Below are 15,111 nucleotides of genomic sequence, written 5' to 3' on the forward strand. Positions count from 1 at the left end.
CCTGACAGTAAGTATCCCAACAACAACTACCATCTATGTAACACTATTAACAAAACAACTAAGAAATAAGCTAAACATCACCGTTACACCAAAAAGAATAATATAGGATTCACAAAGGTACTACAGCATTCATATCTATGAAACAATATTGACAACATTAACAAAATAGCAACAAAATAAACAAAGCCCTGTTGAATTTGTACACATACTTGCCTCACCACCATGACTCATAAACTTTCATTCTATTCAGTGCATCAAAATACACTGGCACATAATGTTCCTGGCAGCAATTCCCTTCTGGAGGATTCTTGCGATGGAGGTAGTCAGCACAAAGATACTCTCCCCTCACATCCTTTCTGCCACTATGACACTTCCATTTTCATAACAGAAAAATGGAATACCAGAATAAGACGAGGCTGCAATTTGGAGGTTAGGTGATACTCTGACATGTGTTCAACTATGATTAAAAATATCATTAGTTAACATATCTACATGATCAGTGTGGGAATGATAAAATACTTGAAATATCTCATTAGACCCTTGAAACCCTTTTCCAGTTTTCTTAGGGAAAACGCCTTAAAATTATTACATTACCATCACAGGCACTAGCTTCTCTAGAGCCTTGGAGATAACAATCGTGTATTTCACTAAGATCGTTTTGCTGAGTCTACCTTTTTATGCCTTAAAATTACCTAAACTCTGCAGTTTGTAAATTCCTCAGATTATTAATATTTATGACTCTACCAACCCTGTACTGTATTGACATTTACTTCCATAGCATTACACTTCTGGGAAGTTCTGGGCTCTTGTGCTGCAATCCTAAAAGTCCTGTTGAAGTCTGGCTTTCCATTGAGTAGACATGTACTGTATAGGATTGCTCTGTAAGTCTTTAAATCTTGCTAAATGCATAAATACAAATAATCCCTTACAGTCACAACCGCCCGTTTTTCAGTAAGCATAAATAATTCTGTAGTGTGATAGACATGTGATTAAAGTCACAGACTTTAATTTGTTACTCTAATAAAATCTTTAATAAATATGTGAACTACAAAATAAGCAACTTTGAAAGATTAAGAAGTTAGGAGAGCACTTCAGTATCCCAGGACTCTCTGAAGACTTTTCAGATCCGCACTGTATTATTCTCTTCCTCCAACAATAAAATCTTTGAAAGACAGACTACAGTGTGAAATTCCTGAAGTATAATTGTTATCAGTTAGTTTGAGCCCTGAATGAATACAATCAGGATAAGGATTTTCACTCCCACTTAGTCAAATTAACGTAACAAAGCTAGGAAGATCTATTGTCACAAATAGCTGCAATTCTGTATGGTTACTGTGCTTGTTATGTTCAGAGATGAGCTTTGCACGGAGACACTGCAAACTCTACTCATGATCTTTTGACCTCACTATTTATGTTTTTCTGCCTCTCTAAGCCAACAGAGGATAACACTTCATGCAACTAACAAAGTGCATGTCCAAAACCTTAAGGCACCGTGAATCTCTAAAGGGTCACAAGACTCTTGCAGATCTGCTTGCTGCAGCAAACTAGAATGACTAGTAGTCCTTATGCTGTGGAATTATCTCACTTCTGAGTCACTGCCTTCCTCTTTCCAGCTGAACTTCAACATTCCCCCCCCCCCCCTTTAAAGGGAAGCCGGGTTTTACAGGCCATACATAAGTACTTGGGGAACGGATTGGCAGTTGTGCTTGCTTGCTTCTTGTCTATAAACTAGCATGTGCATATATGAACAGAGTCAAAATATTACACATGTTTTTTCTGTACTGCTAAAGCTGTCTTTTAATTGTCATGGATGACAATATTCTTGCACCTTTAAAATTTGTTCAGGGCTTTCTTGTGTGTGAATCTAAAGCAAGGCCGCGCAGATCAGGAAACCAGAACAGGGGCCTGAAGCACATTGCTGCCCTTGAACTGTGACAAAAGTGCAACAAAGACATGTTAGAGCGGGGGACGATGAGGCATTCCTCTAGTCCACAATCCCAAGCCCTTCTTAAGGTAGCACCCTTGGCTACAGTACTAGGAACGGCCTATTGAATAAGGCAATGAGGTGAAAATGGACTCTTCCCAACTGGCATAGTTGTGCTCTGGCTTGGCTTAGACTGCTCAGATGGTATATGGGAAACTGAAATGGGACCAGTGTCCCTCTTAGGCTCTGGAGATGGAGAACTTGCTGTCCCTCCAGATAATGTTGTTGAACTCCAGCTCCCATCAGCCCCAGCAGTCATGGCCAGTTGTCAAAGATGATGGGAGTTGAAGTCCAACAGCATTTGGAGGACTCCAGGTCCCCCACCTCTGCCTTTGATACTCAAGGCCTCCGCCTTCGCTAGCAACTCCCATCAGCATGGAATGATGGATGTGCAGGTTCCCCATCCCTGCACACAGGCATGATCTGTTGAACCTCTGTCTTGTAGTTTCCTGCAGTGATCCCAACTGAAAACCACTGGGTCAGTTTCTCTTCATGTCCACAGTGCTTGCTCAGCTACTCTTGTCCTGTACTAGGCTGACGTTTTTGCTCAGGCGTGGTCTTACTGTTTGGCTGCCTTGTGGCCTTTGGGCTCCTTTTGAAACGAAGGGAAGAAACACTTCCATGTGTTTTATTGGTGGCTTCTCAGAAATGCCATGCGGGGTGAGGTCATAGTTCTGTGGTGAAGCATGTCTTTGGAGGCCACAGTCTGGGGTTCGGTTCTTTGCTGTCTCTGGTTAGAGGGCTTCTGGCAGCAGGGAAGACAGGTCTTTTGAAGCACCAAGCTGCAAAGAAGAATGTGGCAATCTTCAGAAGGCCAGCTGCTTCTGTTTATGTTACAAGGACCGCTTCCTCAAAAGGAGACCCTCACAAGTGCTTCTGAAATAAAACATAATGTTTGTTCCTACGCAGCTGGATCTTTGTGTGCTGGTTTTGTTGTCCTGAGACACTGCAATTACGGGGTGCTGTTGTCAAGGAAGGCTTAACTAGGCTATGTGGGTTATTGATCTGACTCTGTGTAAGATGGCAACAGCAGACCTTCCAGCGAATAGGTGTCAGCTTTTGTGGCTAGCTGTGTTTACAGAGCAGAGGAAGTGCCATGTAAGGTGGCTGCGGCTTTGTTTTCTCAAATAATGCAGACTCTTTTCTGCCTGAGAAGATGGATTCACATAAACAAAGCGAAAATGAGAGTTCAGGAAATAGCTCTAAGTTACTTGGAAACCAATCTCTCTCCCGCTCGTGCTGAAGCCATGGTGGTTGGATTGCACAGTAAACCTTTGAAAGTCTGTTCTGTTCAGTACCTTTTAAAAACTGGTTTAAAATGGGTTCCCTAAATCTTGTTCTAGAAGTAAAAATTGTTGACCTAAACCCCCTCTGATTCTGCCAAACTTAATCCAAAATGGTACCTTATCTTGACTATATTGTCTGACTTCAGGATTGAGGTATATTAATGATGGAAGGAAAATAGTGATTGCTCTGGTGCAAGTATTATTGGCTTCAGCTGCTTTTTTGTCTGCAGTAATTGTCTTTTGTGCTTGCATTCCCAACAGACTGTTGAACATGGCTTCCCGCACCAGCCCAGCGCACTGGGCTATAGCTCTTTCCTTCATCTCATGGCTATCGGGACCCGATCAGGAGCCATCAAACTGTATCCTTTTCATTCATTTCTGAGCTGCATAATGGCTTTTCAGCAGCAGCAGTAGGTATGTCAAAATGTGTAGAGATAGTATTTATGTGGTGCTTCCTTCAAAGGGCTTTGCATTTGTAGAATCAGTAATCCTAACAATCGCATTATCCCCATATTGCTTTCTTTTCTCAGATTACCTAGTAGGTTGTCGTTAATGTAAGTTTTGAACCTAGATAATCAGTTCAATTGCACCTCTGATAATGAGGGCCGCTGGTGATCAGCTCTTGTGAAATGTACTAAAATTGTTGTGGAAGCTACTCTTGAGCTAATCTGGTCTAGTGGAAAGTGGTGCCTGTAGATAAATAGCTTTATCACCCACATTCCAAGTCTGTTTTAAATATCCTGACGCAGAGGAAGAGTTCATTTTTAGCACAGTGCAATATTTGTGGTTTGAATTTTGAGACATAAATAAATCTTTGGCTTTCCTGTCTTGGTAGTCCTAAAATACTGGGGTAAGCAACAAAGTGCTTTGAAGGTGCTTTCCTTTTATCCAGCCTCAGTGCAGAATATACATGAACACAAATCTGTTTCTAGTGGCACTGAGCCAGCTAGGGTAGGGGAAGTGAACTGTTCCTCTTTCACTGAGGGACAATCTGAGTCCTTTCCAATGACACTGCCATTTTCCAGCAACACGTCTCTCTGGAAGACTCTTGCAAGCAAGCATTGGGCCATCTGTCTCCTGATGATGGATTTAAATGGAATTGCAGCACCCGGAAGACAAGAATAGATGGGCTCCTGTCACTCCATCTTGCCCAACTTCCAAAAGTGCCACATAAGCAGGCTCTCCCAACTTTTGAATTTAAAATCAAGTAGATGTCTGTCTGCATTACAGTAATCTGCTAACGAATTTCAAAATGGGTTCCCGGACAACTCTTGTCTCCTTATCTGTTACTAGCAAAGGTTTCAGCAAGCCTTTGCTGCATGGTACACTTGCCTCTTAGTCTATGCCAGGCTTCCTCAACCTCGGCCCTCCAGATGTTTTGAGACTACAATTCCCATCATCCCTGACCACTGGTCCTGCTAGCTAGGGATCATGGGAGTTGTAGGCCAAAAAACATCTGGAGGGCCGAGGTTGAGGGAGCCTGGTCTATGCCAACAGTAAATGGTTGTCTTTGCTTGTTTTGCTTATTATTTATTTATTAAATTTCTATTCTGCCCTTCGTCCAAGGATCATAAGGTGGTTTGCAATATAAAAAAAGTAACAAATGAAACAATAGCCCTCATGGTTTAAAAGGCCATAGATCGTTTAATTAGCCAAAGGCCTAGGAGAAGAGGAATGGTTTTTTTGGTCTTGCTCCTAAAGCAAAGGCACCAGATGAGCCTCCCTGGGGAGCCACCCCAGAATAGGCCTGTTCTCACGTTGCCACCCTCCAGACCTCTTGTGGAGGGGACACATGAAGAAGGGCCTCAGATGATGATTGCAGGGTCCAGGTCAGTTCATATCTGGTGAGGCAGTCCTGAGCCATTTAAGGCACCTTGAATCGGGCCTGGAAAATAGTTGGCAGCCAGTGCAGTTGGACCAGTGCAGTTACTGTAATATGCTCAAACCATTTTGCCCCAGTGAGCATCCTGACCACTGAATTTTGCACCAGCTGAATTCTCCAAACTCTATGCGGAGGCAGTCCCCGATATAATGCATTGCAATAATCTAACCTAGACATTACTAGAGCATAGGCAACAGAAGGAAGGTGACTGCTTCTTCTAAGCAGTGATAATGGAAATTACCAGGGGTGGCGAGCCTAATACTAGTGCTTTATGGGGAGACATCACAATTATTCTAGGATAGAACTAATTTGCCACAAAGCGAAGGCAGCAAAAATCAATGTACACATAAATACTATTGACCTCAATCAGTCATTCAGCTACGGCGCTCCAGGGGTTGAGTTCATGGGCTTGCACGAAGAGACCAACACTGTCATGCAAATACATTTCATTCCTGGCCAGGTGAGTAGAATTCCATCTAAATTCTGTGCTTCATACATCAGATATGTTTTCAACTTTCTAGGGTCTGCTCTAGGGTTTCAAGGACTGAGATGGACTTCACCCACTAGCCCTCTGTAATGTGAAAACATGATAGATGCCATGATGTTTTGGGCAAAGGGATCCAAAACTACTGAACGTTTTAATTATTGTTCCCACTTTTGAGCACCTTGGCAAACTCTTGAGTGTGTAGATGTAATTGCAAAAGGAGGGGAGATGCCCACCTCCCCCAACAGCCTGCAGTTCCTTACCCAATTCCTCAATCTCCAAGGGCAAAAGCTGGTTATGCCTCCTGTTTCAGCATTGATAAGAACCTGACATAAGAAGAGCCTTCTGAATTAGACCAGTGGCATCGCAAGCTGTGTGCAGGTGGCGTGTCGCTTGTTGGATCAACGTCTTAGCAGTGCTTATGACTTTGCCACTCGTGACCCTTATTTGGGCGCTGTATTGAATTCCTAAAGGAAGCCTTTAAATAAACTTGCCGTAGTGAAAGTTTGAATCCTGAGTCTGATGAGGGGAGCCTGGACAAACGAACTTTGAGAAGTCGTTTGTCATTTTAGTCACTCTTCAGGCTGCCATCTCCGTTCTGCAGCAGTCCTAGAATACAAGGGAAAAGAAAAACGATGCTTGATCATTGTTGGAGCCAGAAAACTGCTGTGCACAATACAACAAGCGTCCTTTGATAAATGCAGTTATTGTGGCATAAGCTTTTGTTGGCCAGAGTGTAGGTTCTTGCAGCAAAAAATGTTTTCTTTAAAGTACTATAGGACTCGGTTGTTTTCCCTACAATATACTTTAATAGACTCTGCCTCTACTATGTGGCACTGCTTCTAGATTGAAGATCGTTTTTGTGTTCATTTTAAAAACTGGATATACTTGAAGGAGCAAACATCTTGAGGGAGGAGAGCACATCAACTAGCCCTGCACTTAGCAGCCTCAAACCTGATTTTGGTTCTAGACCACTGGGAGTAGTCTGAATATATTTCAAGAATGCTGCTGTGTCACTCTTGCTCATAAACATAAGCCCCAAATCCAGCTGCGGCCAGACAGCTTTTAATTATGCTGGAGAGGATTTGGAATTTGGTTACCGCTTTGGCATTTGTCCTGCATGCACTTTTGTATAGAGAGATGGCTCTCCATGTAGGACAAGTGGATGTGAATATAAAGGGACCCCCTTCTACTCTATTAAGAAACCTGCTGCAGGAGTAATTTCATAAAAGTTGTAACTCAGCAGGTTGACTCTCCCCAAAACTGATGTTTCGGAAGCACACTTTCATGAGTACAAACTCCCAATTATCCTGCAATGTTAGAAGAACCTTCAAATTATTTAAAAGGGTTTTGCTTCTAAGATTGGGAGGGAAGAATTCTGTGTTTGTGAGCATTTTTATTTTAGCATGCTGCCTTTCTCATTTGCCAAGCCTGGGCTGATCTTCATGCCTTAGTGGAATCGCATAAAGAGAGAACATTTGGAATGAGCAATAACTCAGAATACTCATGGGAACTGTTACCTGCTGTACTAGGTGTAGCTTCAGCAGACAGTGCTTGGTTTTAAATACTTAAATATTGGCCAGGGTTGGGCTTGTAACAAATATTCTTGGGCACCACTCCTTTAGGATGAAGTCAGGTGAAAAGAATGCAAGGTGAGAAAGAGAGTCACAGAATAGGAGCCACTCGCTCCTAAACAGGGTGGGGATGTGTTTTTCACTCAGAGCTACAAGGAGTTCAAATTATTAGCCCAGCAAAGCTGACAGTTGAACAGGTACTTCTCTGGAAGTGCAGAATTTTAACATGACAAAAGAGCACAGAAATGACCGGGTCTCTACATAGAGCACTTGACTCTGTGCTAAGTGAACAAAACAGAAAGAAAGGGCAGGACCAACTGAAAGGTTTTGGTGCTCTTCAAGCACAGCATCCTCAGTACTCCCTCTCCCTGACCTAAGAGAAGCAAGACATGCAAACACAGAATTCCCAAACTGCTTCTTTACTCTGTGCAAAGGAGTGATGATGGTCTTGGGGCCCTGGCAGGTACCCAGCCTTGCCACTGCCTGGAGTTTGCTCTGGGGAACAGGAGGTTGATTTAAATAGCAGTCAAGGTGTGTGTGAGTCATGGAAAGTAGTGGCTGATTGTATTGTGGCTCAGGAAAGCCTTTACTAAAGTGGAGTTGGAGAGGTGCTAAAGGAGTGACTTAAATATAAGAGATGGAGGTGGTATTTCCAAGAATAGGGAATCAGCACAGATGAAGGCATAAAGATCCTGATTGGAGAAGGTGGAACAGGCCAATTGCTGATGACATACTGCATTACAAAGAGACTCATTCTCAACTAGAATAAGCAATTAGGTATATTCAGGTTCATTTGATTTGTATGATTCTGATATTTACTGGAGCTGAAATTAGCCACCTCCCCTGTCCTTCTCGTCAGTTTTCCTCTTCAAATTCTCACATCAAATATGTGCTGGATGTTGAGAGGGAATTCACAATATCAGCATCTGAAACTGATTTTGCAGTAGCATCCAACATTCAGTTAAAAACATCCTCTTGAATGTACAAAAGCAGATACCAGTTGCAATATGATGTCACACAGGGTTCTGAAGTAATATTTTAAATAATTTTATTTAAACAATATTTAAGCATACAACAATCTAAGCATATAACTTACCAGCATAAGATAATTTACAAAGTTACATAAAAACCTGAAACCTGTATGTCAAATGGCTGGATCTGATTTTGACATTAGAATCCAAACTGCGAAAATATTGAAGATTGTTTTGACGTTTTGATTTAGCTTTGCTTGCAAGGTGCTGTCTTACCATAGAGTTTCCCTCCATAAGGACCTTACCCTATATAGGAGTTTAATATCTCCTGGTCCCGTGCTGAAATGGGCTACCTGTTTCTATTGATTTTTTTTCCGCAGGAGAGCCATGTTAGTCTCTTGAAGCAAAAAACCACCGGAGCTCTGTAGCATCAGTTTTGTGGTCTCATGCTCACTTTGTCAGATGTGTTTATTTCTACCAAATAGCTTACCTTCACATTAATAGGACGACAGTAGTACAAACTCTTCTGATGGCTAAAACTTCATTCTTGATTGGTCATGTACTGTGGCTTAATAAACACAACTGCTGAATAATGTGCCTCTTGAAACGTTGCTGCACTCTGTACTACTCAGATGCTTGCTCATTCCTTCTTTTGTGTGTCTAATTTTCAGTGCCGCTTGTTGACATTGCTAGATGATAACAGCCTGCATTTATGGACCCTGAAACAGACCCACAGCAATATGTCTGAGCTGCAGGAAGAAAGACATTTCACACTCCGAGGGCCTCCTGGGTAACTGGGATACTTCTTTCTCCATCAGAAGTGGGCCAGGAGATGCGTTCTGATAGACACAGCTTTTTGTTTTGTTTTTATTGTTTAAGCAAATGCCTGCTTTTTTACTAGTTCTGTGCGCTCTGGAAAGCCTGTTTCTCATTTCTAAATTTGGAAGAAAGGTTGTGTGCATGTGTGTTACATGACTTTCTACAAACTAAGGGTTTATTCAGAAGTAATATTCGCCAACCTTCATGTTGTGCAGGGATTAGGAGTGTAGACTTGTACTTTGCTCTGACTTAATGGAGCTGAGTTCTTCCATACATCTTTGAGCAAGCCACAGTTTGAATTTTGGGGGGGGGGGGATTGCTGCAGATTTTTTTGCGCCAAGTGATTCACTAGCTTAAAGTTTGAGTGTGCACTTATAAAATGTTTAGTACATATCCTGTTCATTTGTTTTGTCTTTAAACCCTGCTTAAAATATTCTATTGATTGCTTAAATCAGTGGTGTCCAAACTTTTTTCAAAGAGAGCCAGATTTGATGAAGTGAAGGGCCGTGAGGGCCGACCAAAGTTGTTGAGCTTCTTTTAGGATTTTACCCCAGGAAATAAACTGCCACAGGGGCCGGATTAAACCAACCGGTGGGCCGGATTGGACCCCCGAAATGGACTTTGGACACACCTGGCTTCAATCGTTTGTTCCTGTAGAGTTGTAGGACAGCTTACTAGCAAGTTTCTGTTCCCACATTAATGTTATGCATTAGCCCCTTTTGTATCATATGTCCTCCCCCCCCCGGCAACTGAGAATTGTGGGATGAGAATTTATACTTAAATATCTGGTAATGAATAATGATTTCCGAACCCTTTACACACAGCTGTTGGATCAACTGCTTTGTATTACAGTTTATACAAGCTGCCTGGGCAACTAATTTCACCCAGCTGTAATTTACCAGTATCTCTTTTCCCCTCCACTTACAGTTCCCCTCCAAGTGCTACCCAGGTAACAGCAATCCTCGCACACTCGTCGCAGGAACTTCTTTATCTTGGCACCGAGAGTGGCAATGTCTTTGTGGTGGAGATCCCATCCTTCAGAGTGCTAGAAGACCGGACCATCAGTCCAGATGTTGTGCTGCAACGGTAAAATGAGACGCTGGAGTTGCGCTATCTAGGGATGATTTCGGGGTGTTGTGTTACGCATGCGTTACGATGAGGGTAAAAAGCCTGCAAGACCTTTGAACACTGGTTATATTAACATATTAACATGAAGTAGTAGTATTGGTGCCACCTCTGTGGTTGCTCTGGAAATGTATTCAAGTCCCTGCCTACATGGTCTGACTCAAACTCTTTCTTGTTCCTGGGACTTGCATGTCGTTCTGGTTACACGGCAGCTTCTTAATTCCAGTGTTCTATGCTGGTTTGTTGGTGTGGATGAGCAGGTCTCTCTGTCCTGGCAGACTGAGCTTCACAGGTAACCAGGAACTGTACTCAGCCCTGCCCCCCGGTGGTTTGGGGGCATTTTAAAAAATTTCCCGGTGTGACTGTGGTGGCAGGAGGGGAGTGTAAAAGTCCAAGTAAGGTTCAGAAGCTTGTTTTTATTTTCAGGATTCAGCTTTCACCCTTTAATAACTTAAATACAGTGGTACCTTGGTTTTCGAATGTCTCCGTTGACGAACGTTTCAGAACTCGAACGCTGTAAACCCAGAAGTAAATACTTCGGTTTTCGAACATGGCCTTGGAAGTTGAACATGTCATGCGACTTCCGTATTGAGTTTTCCGTACTGAGGCTTCCGTATTGAGTTTTCAGTTTTCAAACATTTCAGAACTCGGACTGGCTTCCGGAATGGATTATGTTCGAAAACCAAGGTACCACTGTACATTAGTTGTGACTACCTTTTAAATACTTCATAATAACTGTGGTACCCTTCACCAACCTAGTGCTGTCCAGATGTTGCAGGCTGCAACTCCCATAATCTCTGACCGTTGGCAATACTTGCTAAGGCTGTTGGGAGTCTGGAGTCTGACACTGTCAGGAAAATACCAGGTTGAGCTACAGCAACGTTGTCAGTATAAGTCAAATTGACACTTCCATCGCTTAAGAAAAAAAAGCAGAGTGAATAGAATTATTTAATTGTAACAACAGTGACTCAGGACATGGGAAACAATTTCATCGACTGGAGATTTCGGTGCTTCTAAGGGAGAATCACAAGGAGCAAGGAGCTGGTGGGAAATGGCATCAAGATCTTTTATGGGAAGCAGTTAATAAATGGAATAAAAAACAAATTATCAGAATGCCACTGGGCTGCAGTGGCAGATATAGATGTCAGGGCAGCATAGTTAGGATGGAGGCTATGAAGCTTCAAGCAGGTGGTTTTAGCCTGGCTATTTTCCAGGATGCCCAAATTGATCCCTGACACGATAGTGCAAAGGTGGAGAATTTCCAACTGTTTCCTTTCTATCCTTCCATATATTGGTGGCTTCATTGGCATTCATAATAGTTCATAACCTTTCTCCCTGCATTTCTTTGCAGTGTGCCAGAGGAGTACCTCAACAGAAGGTCCCTTGAATTGGTGGAAGCCTTACGGGAACATCCCCAGAACCCCAATCAGATCTTGATTGGCTACAGCAAGGGCCTCATTGTCCTCTGGGACTTAATAAATAACAAAGCGACACACCATTTCCTTGGCAATCAGGTACTAATACCTTCTGGGGCTGTGAGTCGCAGCCAGGAAAGCTTTCATTCCTGGAATATACAGCAAGGTGCAGGGAGAATTCCGTATAGGAAAATAGAACAGGAAAGCCCACTTGAGCAATTAATTATGTATTCTATGTAGCATGTTGTAATGGAATCCTGGAACCATTTTTTAATGCTGATGTGGAAGAGACAAACCCAGGAGGTGGATGCTTAACCTTGCAGTTCATTTACACAAAGTCACTCTGAGCTGGCACACATGAAGTTAGTCCCTGGGCTACAGATCTTCAGTCCTCAGAATAAGATTGCATCCATAACTGTGTATAAACCGCACATACCGCCCCTCTGCAAATCCAGTTCTGTATTTGGAATAAGCTTTAAGTCAGGCTTGCCAGAGGCCACCTTTTAGTTTCTGACCCTTCAGTAGGGTACTGTAAGTGCAGGTTTTTCATTTGTTCCCTCGTAACCATGAGGGCTAAGAAACTTATTTCCATTCTCCGAGACTTGCATGCAGTCCCGTCCTCGTGATGGTCAGGTGGCTGAATTCTGTGACTAGCAGAAGACACACAGTTCTTGGTGGGGTGTTTCTTCTGAATTGGACTGCAGTGGTGATGAGACCTTTGAACTTTTGTTTGCTGTTTCTCCCTAGCAACTGGAAAACCTCTTCTGGCAGAGGAACGGCCGCCAGATCATCAGCTGCCATTATGATGGGAGTTATGCCCAGTGGCCTGTCTCAAGTGATGACAGGCAGCCAGAACCCCTGGAAAGCAAAGTGCCTTATGGTCAGTATGGGCGGGGGCTCGCAGTGCATGCCTTTGGAACTGTACATGATTTGACGTGTGTTCAGAGCAGCAAGTCTTTACAACACGGGACCCACAAAGCTGAATGCTGCCCGCTTGAGGCTCAAATGTCTGAATTGTGCCTGCCTGAGGCAGCAAAAACAAGAGAATTGTTATATTGTGGCCTGCCAAAATGCATACATCACAAAATATATTTTGTGTAGGCCTTAATTAGAGCTCCACTGAATTGGAGCAGTGCCCTGGTTGGGTGATAGCATCTGAGGACCAAAGTCTTGCTAAAGTGATGGTGGCTTTCCAGATTTTGGAATGCAGGAACCAGTGGGAAATAGTTGGCTTTCTACTGTTAGGGGTGTCTTTAATGAGTGACTGGTCTGGTTTTAGTACAAGTAGTTTCTCTAGTGTTTGGTTCATAAAGCAACCTTCATTACACGGGTATTCATGGTGCTTCTGATTGCGCTGTCTGTGTGGATAGCAAGACGAGGTTGTCAGGGCAAAGTTATGTAATGAGCGCTTTCTCCTTCATATGGTAAAATTAGGGGCGTGCTGCCATGCCGTGTCAGGTTAAATGATAAAACTAAAAGATTCTCCAGCTACTTTCAGTCGTGTGGATTTTTGACTAAAATAATTGTCTTGGATTTGAAATGGTTTTATATGTGCAGTTGTTTTTATATTTGTTTATTGCATTGTGAAATTGCTTTGTGGTGCTTAAAGAAATAATAAATTGACAACAATATAATAAAATAAGCATTTATTTAAAACATGGCATCTTCTTTAAAAATCTGCCCTTCTAGGTCCTTTTCCTTGCAAGGCCATCTCCAAGATTTACTGGCAAACAACAAAGAACGGGTAGGTACTTTGGCAGATATTACAATGCTGCCCATTCTCCTAAGATTCTAGAGTGACCTTTTAGTAACAAGAGCTGAGCTGCTGCTTGCTAGAAATTCTGCAGCTGACTGAGGTGTCAGCAAAAGTCCTCTCTTTATAATCTGAACACTGAAAGCTGATCCACATAATGGAAGGGCAGTTAGAAATTGCCTGCTCTTTTCAATCCACTCAGAAATAATACTGTCATAGTTTTTTTTTAATATAAAAAAAATAGGATTTATGTCTTACATTTTACCATGAATTCCTTCCTAGGTGGCTTACAAACAAATAATCCTAAAACAATAACAATCTATATCTATAGCAATATAATTAAAAAGGAGATAAAAGCAGCAAATAAAAACAGCTAAAAAGCAAACACAGTAATATTAAATATTATGAGAGAACAGGTGGACTTCTTGAAACATCTAAAAAATGATGTATCTGGTTCTAAGTGATCCTGCTGAAGGAGACTCTTCCATAGTTTGGGTGCCACCATGGAGAAGGCCCTCACTCTGGTGACCACAGTTTTGACTTTTCGAAAGAGGGAAGGGGGCACACAGAGAAAGGTGCTTGACAATGTTAAGTGATGGGTAGTGAAAGCTGGCCTTGAGATCCTGTGCCCAGGCCACTTAGGACTTTAAAGGAGCAAATTTGTGCTTCTCTGATTGCTAGAGACTTAAGAGAAATTCTAAAGATTCAGGGGGGTGCATTTTGCCACAAGAGATAATTATTCTGTCTCTGCAGTGGTTTGGTTAGCTTGTAGCATGAAATGCTTTTAAGTTGGAGGAAGGTACCTAAATTGTATATCTGTTACATTTTCTTTTTCTCTAAGGCTTCCTTACATTATATTTCAAGGAGGGATGCCACGGGCCAGCTACGGTGACAGGCATAGCATTTCTGTCATTTATGGCAATCAGCAAACTGCCTTTGACTTTACATCGCGAGTGATAGACTTCTTTGTTATTGCCAACGCAGATCCACTTGCAGGTATGTGGCGGTTTTTGATTTCTCGGGGAGCTTTAGTTGGAACTACATTTTACTTTGAGGGTTCAGATTCTGGGTGCTGCTTGGAGTTGAAATACCCAATGTGTTGTTATTAGCACCCAGATTTGGGTGATCATTGTGGAATACTAGTTGTGTGTTGGATTTTTTTGTTTTACAGTATTTTATTTTTTGGTAAACTAGTAAACGGATGATGTTTTGTATTTATAGGCTCCATCTTTTGGGAGCTAAAAATGTAAAGCATTTTGATAGAAATATAGAGAACCTTGATAGCAATTGCAGCTTTCAGCTGTGAAAATGACCATTGGAAATCTTTCATGGGGGTAGGATGCTGTTTCATAGTGCTAGATCAAGTACCGTATTTTTCGCTCTATTGGACGCACCAGACCATAGGAGGGTGAGAACAGGGGGGGGGGGAAGATTCTTGTTCTCCTCCTCTAAGTCAAGGTGCGTTCTGTGCGTTCAAGGTGCGTTCACCCGAAGCCTCCGGAGCCCAGCGGGAGTTCCGGAGGCTTCGGGTTCCTTTCGGCCTGCTCTTTGGGGCTGGCGGGGGGTGGGGAGCGCTGCTTTCCCCACCGCCAGCCTCCAAACCAGGTCGGGTTGGGAGGCTGCTATCCGCAAGCCTTGGGAGCTCAGCGCACCCCAGGCTTCAGGATGCAGGCTGCTATCCGCAAGCCTGGGGAGCCCGGCGGGCACTCCCGCCGAGCTCCCAAGGCTTGCGGATAGCTTCCTGAAGCCTGGAGAGCGAGAGGGGTCGGTGCGCACCGACCCCTCTCAATCTCCAGGCTTCAGCGAAAGCCTGCATTC

General features: G+C 42.9%; 1 protein-coding gene across 6 annotated transcripts in view; it reads left to right on the top strand.

Annotated features, from left to right (window-relative positions):
• The window catches only part of LLGL2 (LLGL scribble cell polarity complex component 2), a 69,028-nt gene that overhangs the window by 26,196 nt on the left and 27,721 nt on the right, over positions 1-15,111 (top strand). For all 6 annotated transcript variants that reach the window (XM_053375890.1, XM_053375891.1, XM_053375892.1 and 3 more), the window contains exons 3-10: positions 3,532-3,629; positions 5,531-5,612; positions 8,853-8,971; positions 9,928-10,086; positions 11,477-11,639; positions 12,288-12,420; positions 13,230-13,284; positions 14,135-14,289. In XM_053375890.1, the coding sequence (XP_053231865.1) occupies positions 3,532-3,629; positions 5,531-5,612; positions 8,853-8,971; positions 9,928-10,086; positions 11,477-11,639; positions 12,288-12,420; positions 13,230-13,284; positions 14,135-14,289 (964 nt within the window). The remainder of the gene's footprint in view (positions 1-3,531; positions 3,630-5,530; positions 5,613-8,852; positions 8,972-9,927; positions 10,087-11,476; positions 11,640-12,287; positions 12,421-13,229; positions 13,285-14,134; positions 14,290-15,111) is intronic.

The sequence above is a fragment of the Podarcis raffonei genome, chromosome 2, assembly GCF_027172205.1.
Source record: "Podarcis raffonei isolate rPodRaf1 chromosome 2, rPodRaf1.pri, whole genome shotgun sequence".
NCBI lineage: Eukaryota > Metazoa > Chordata > Lepidosauria > Squamata > Lacertidae > Podarcis > Podarcis raffonei.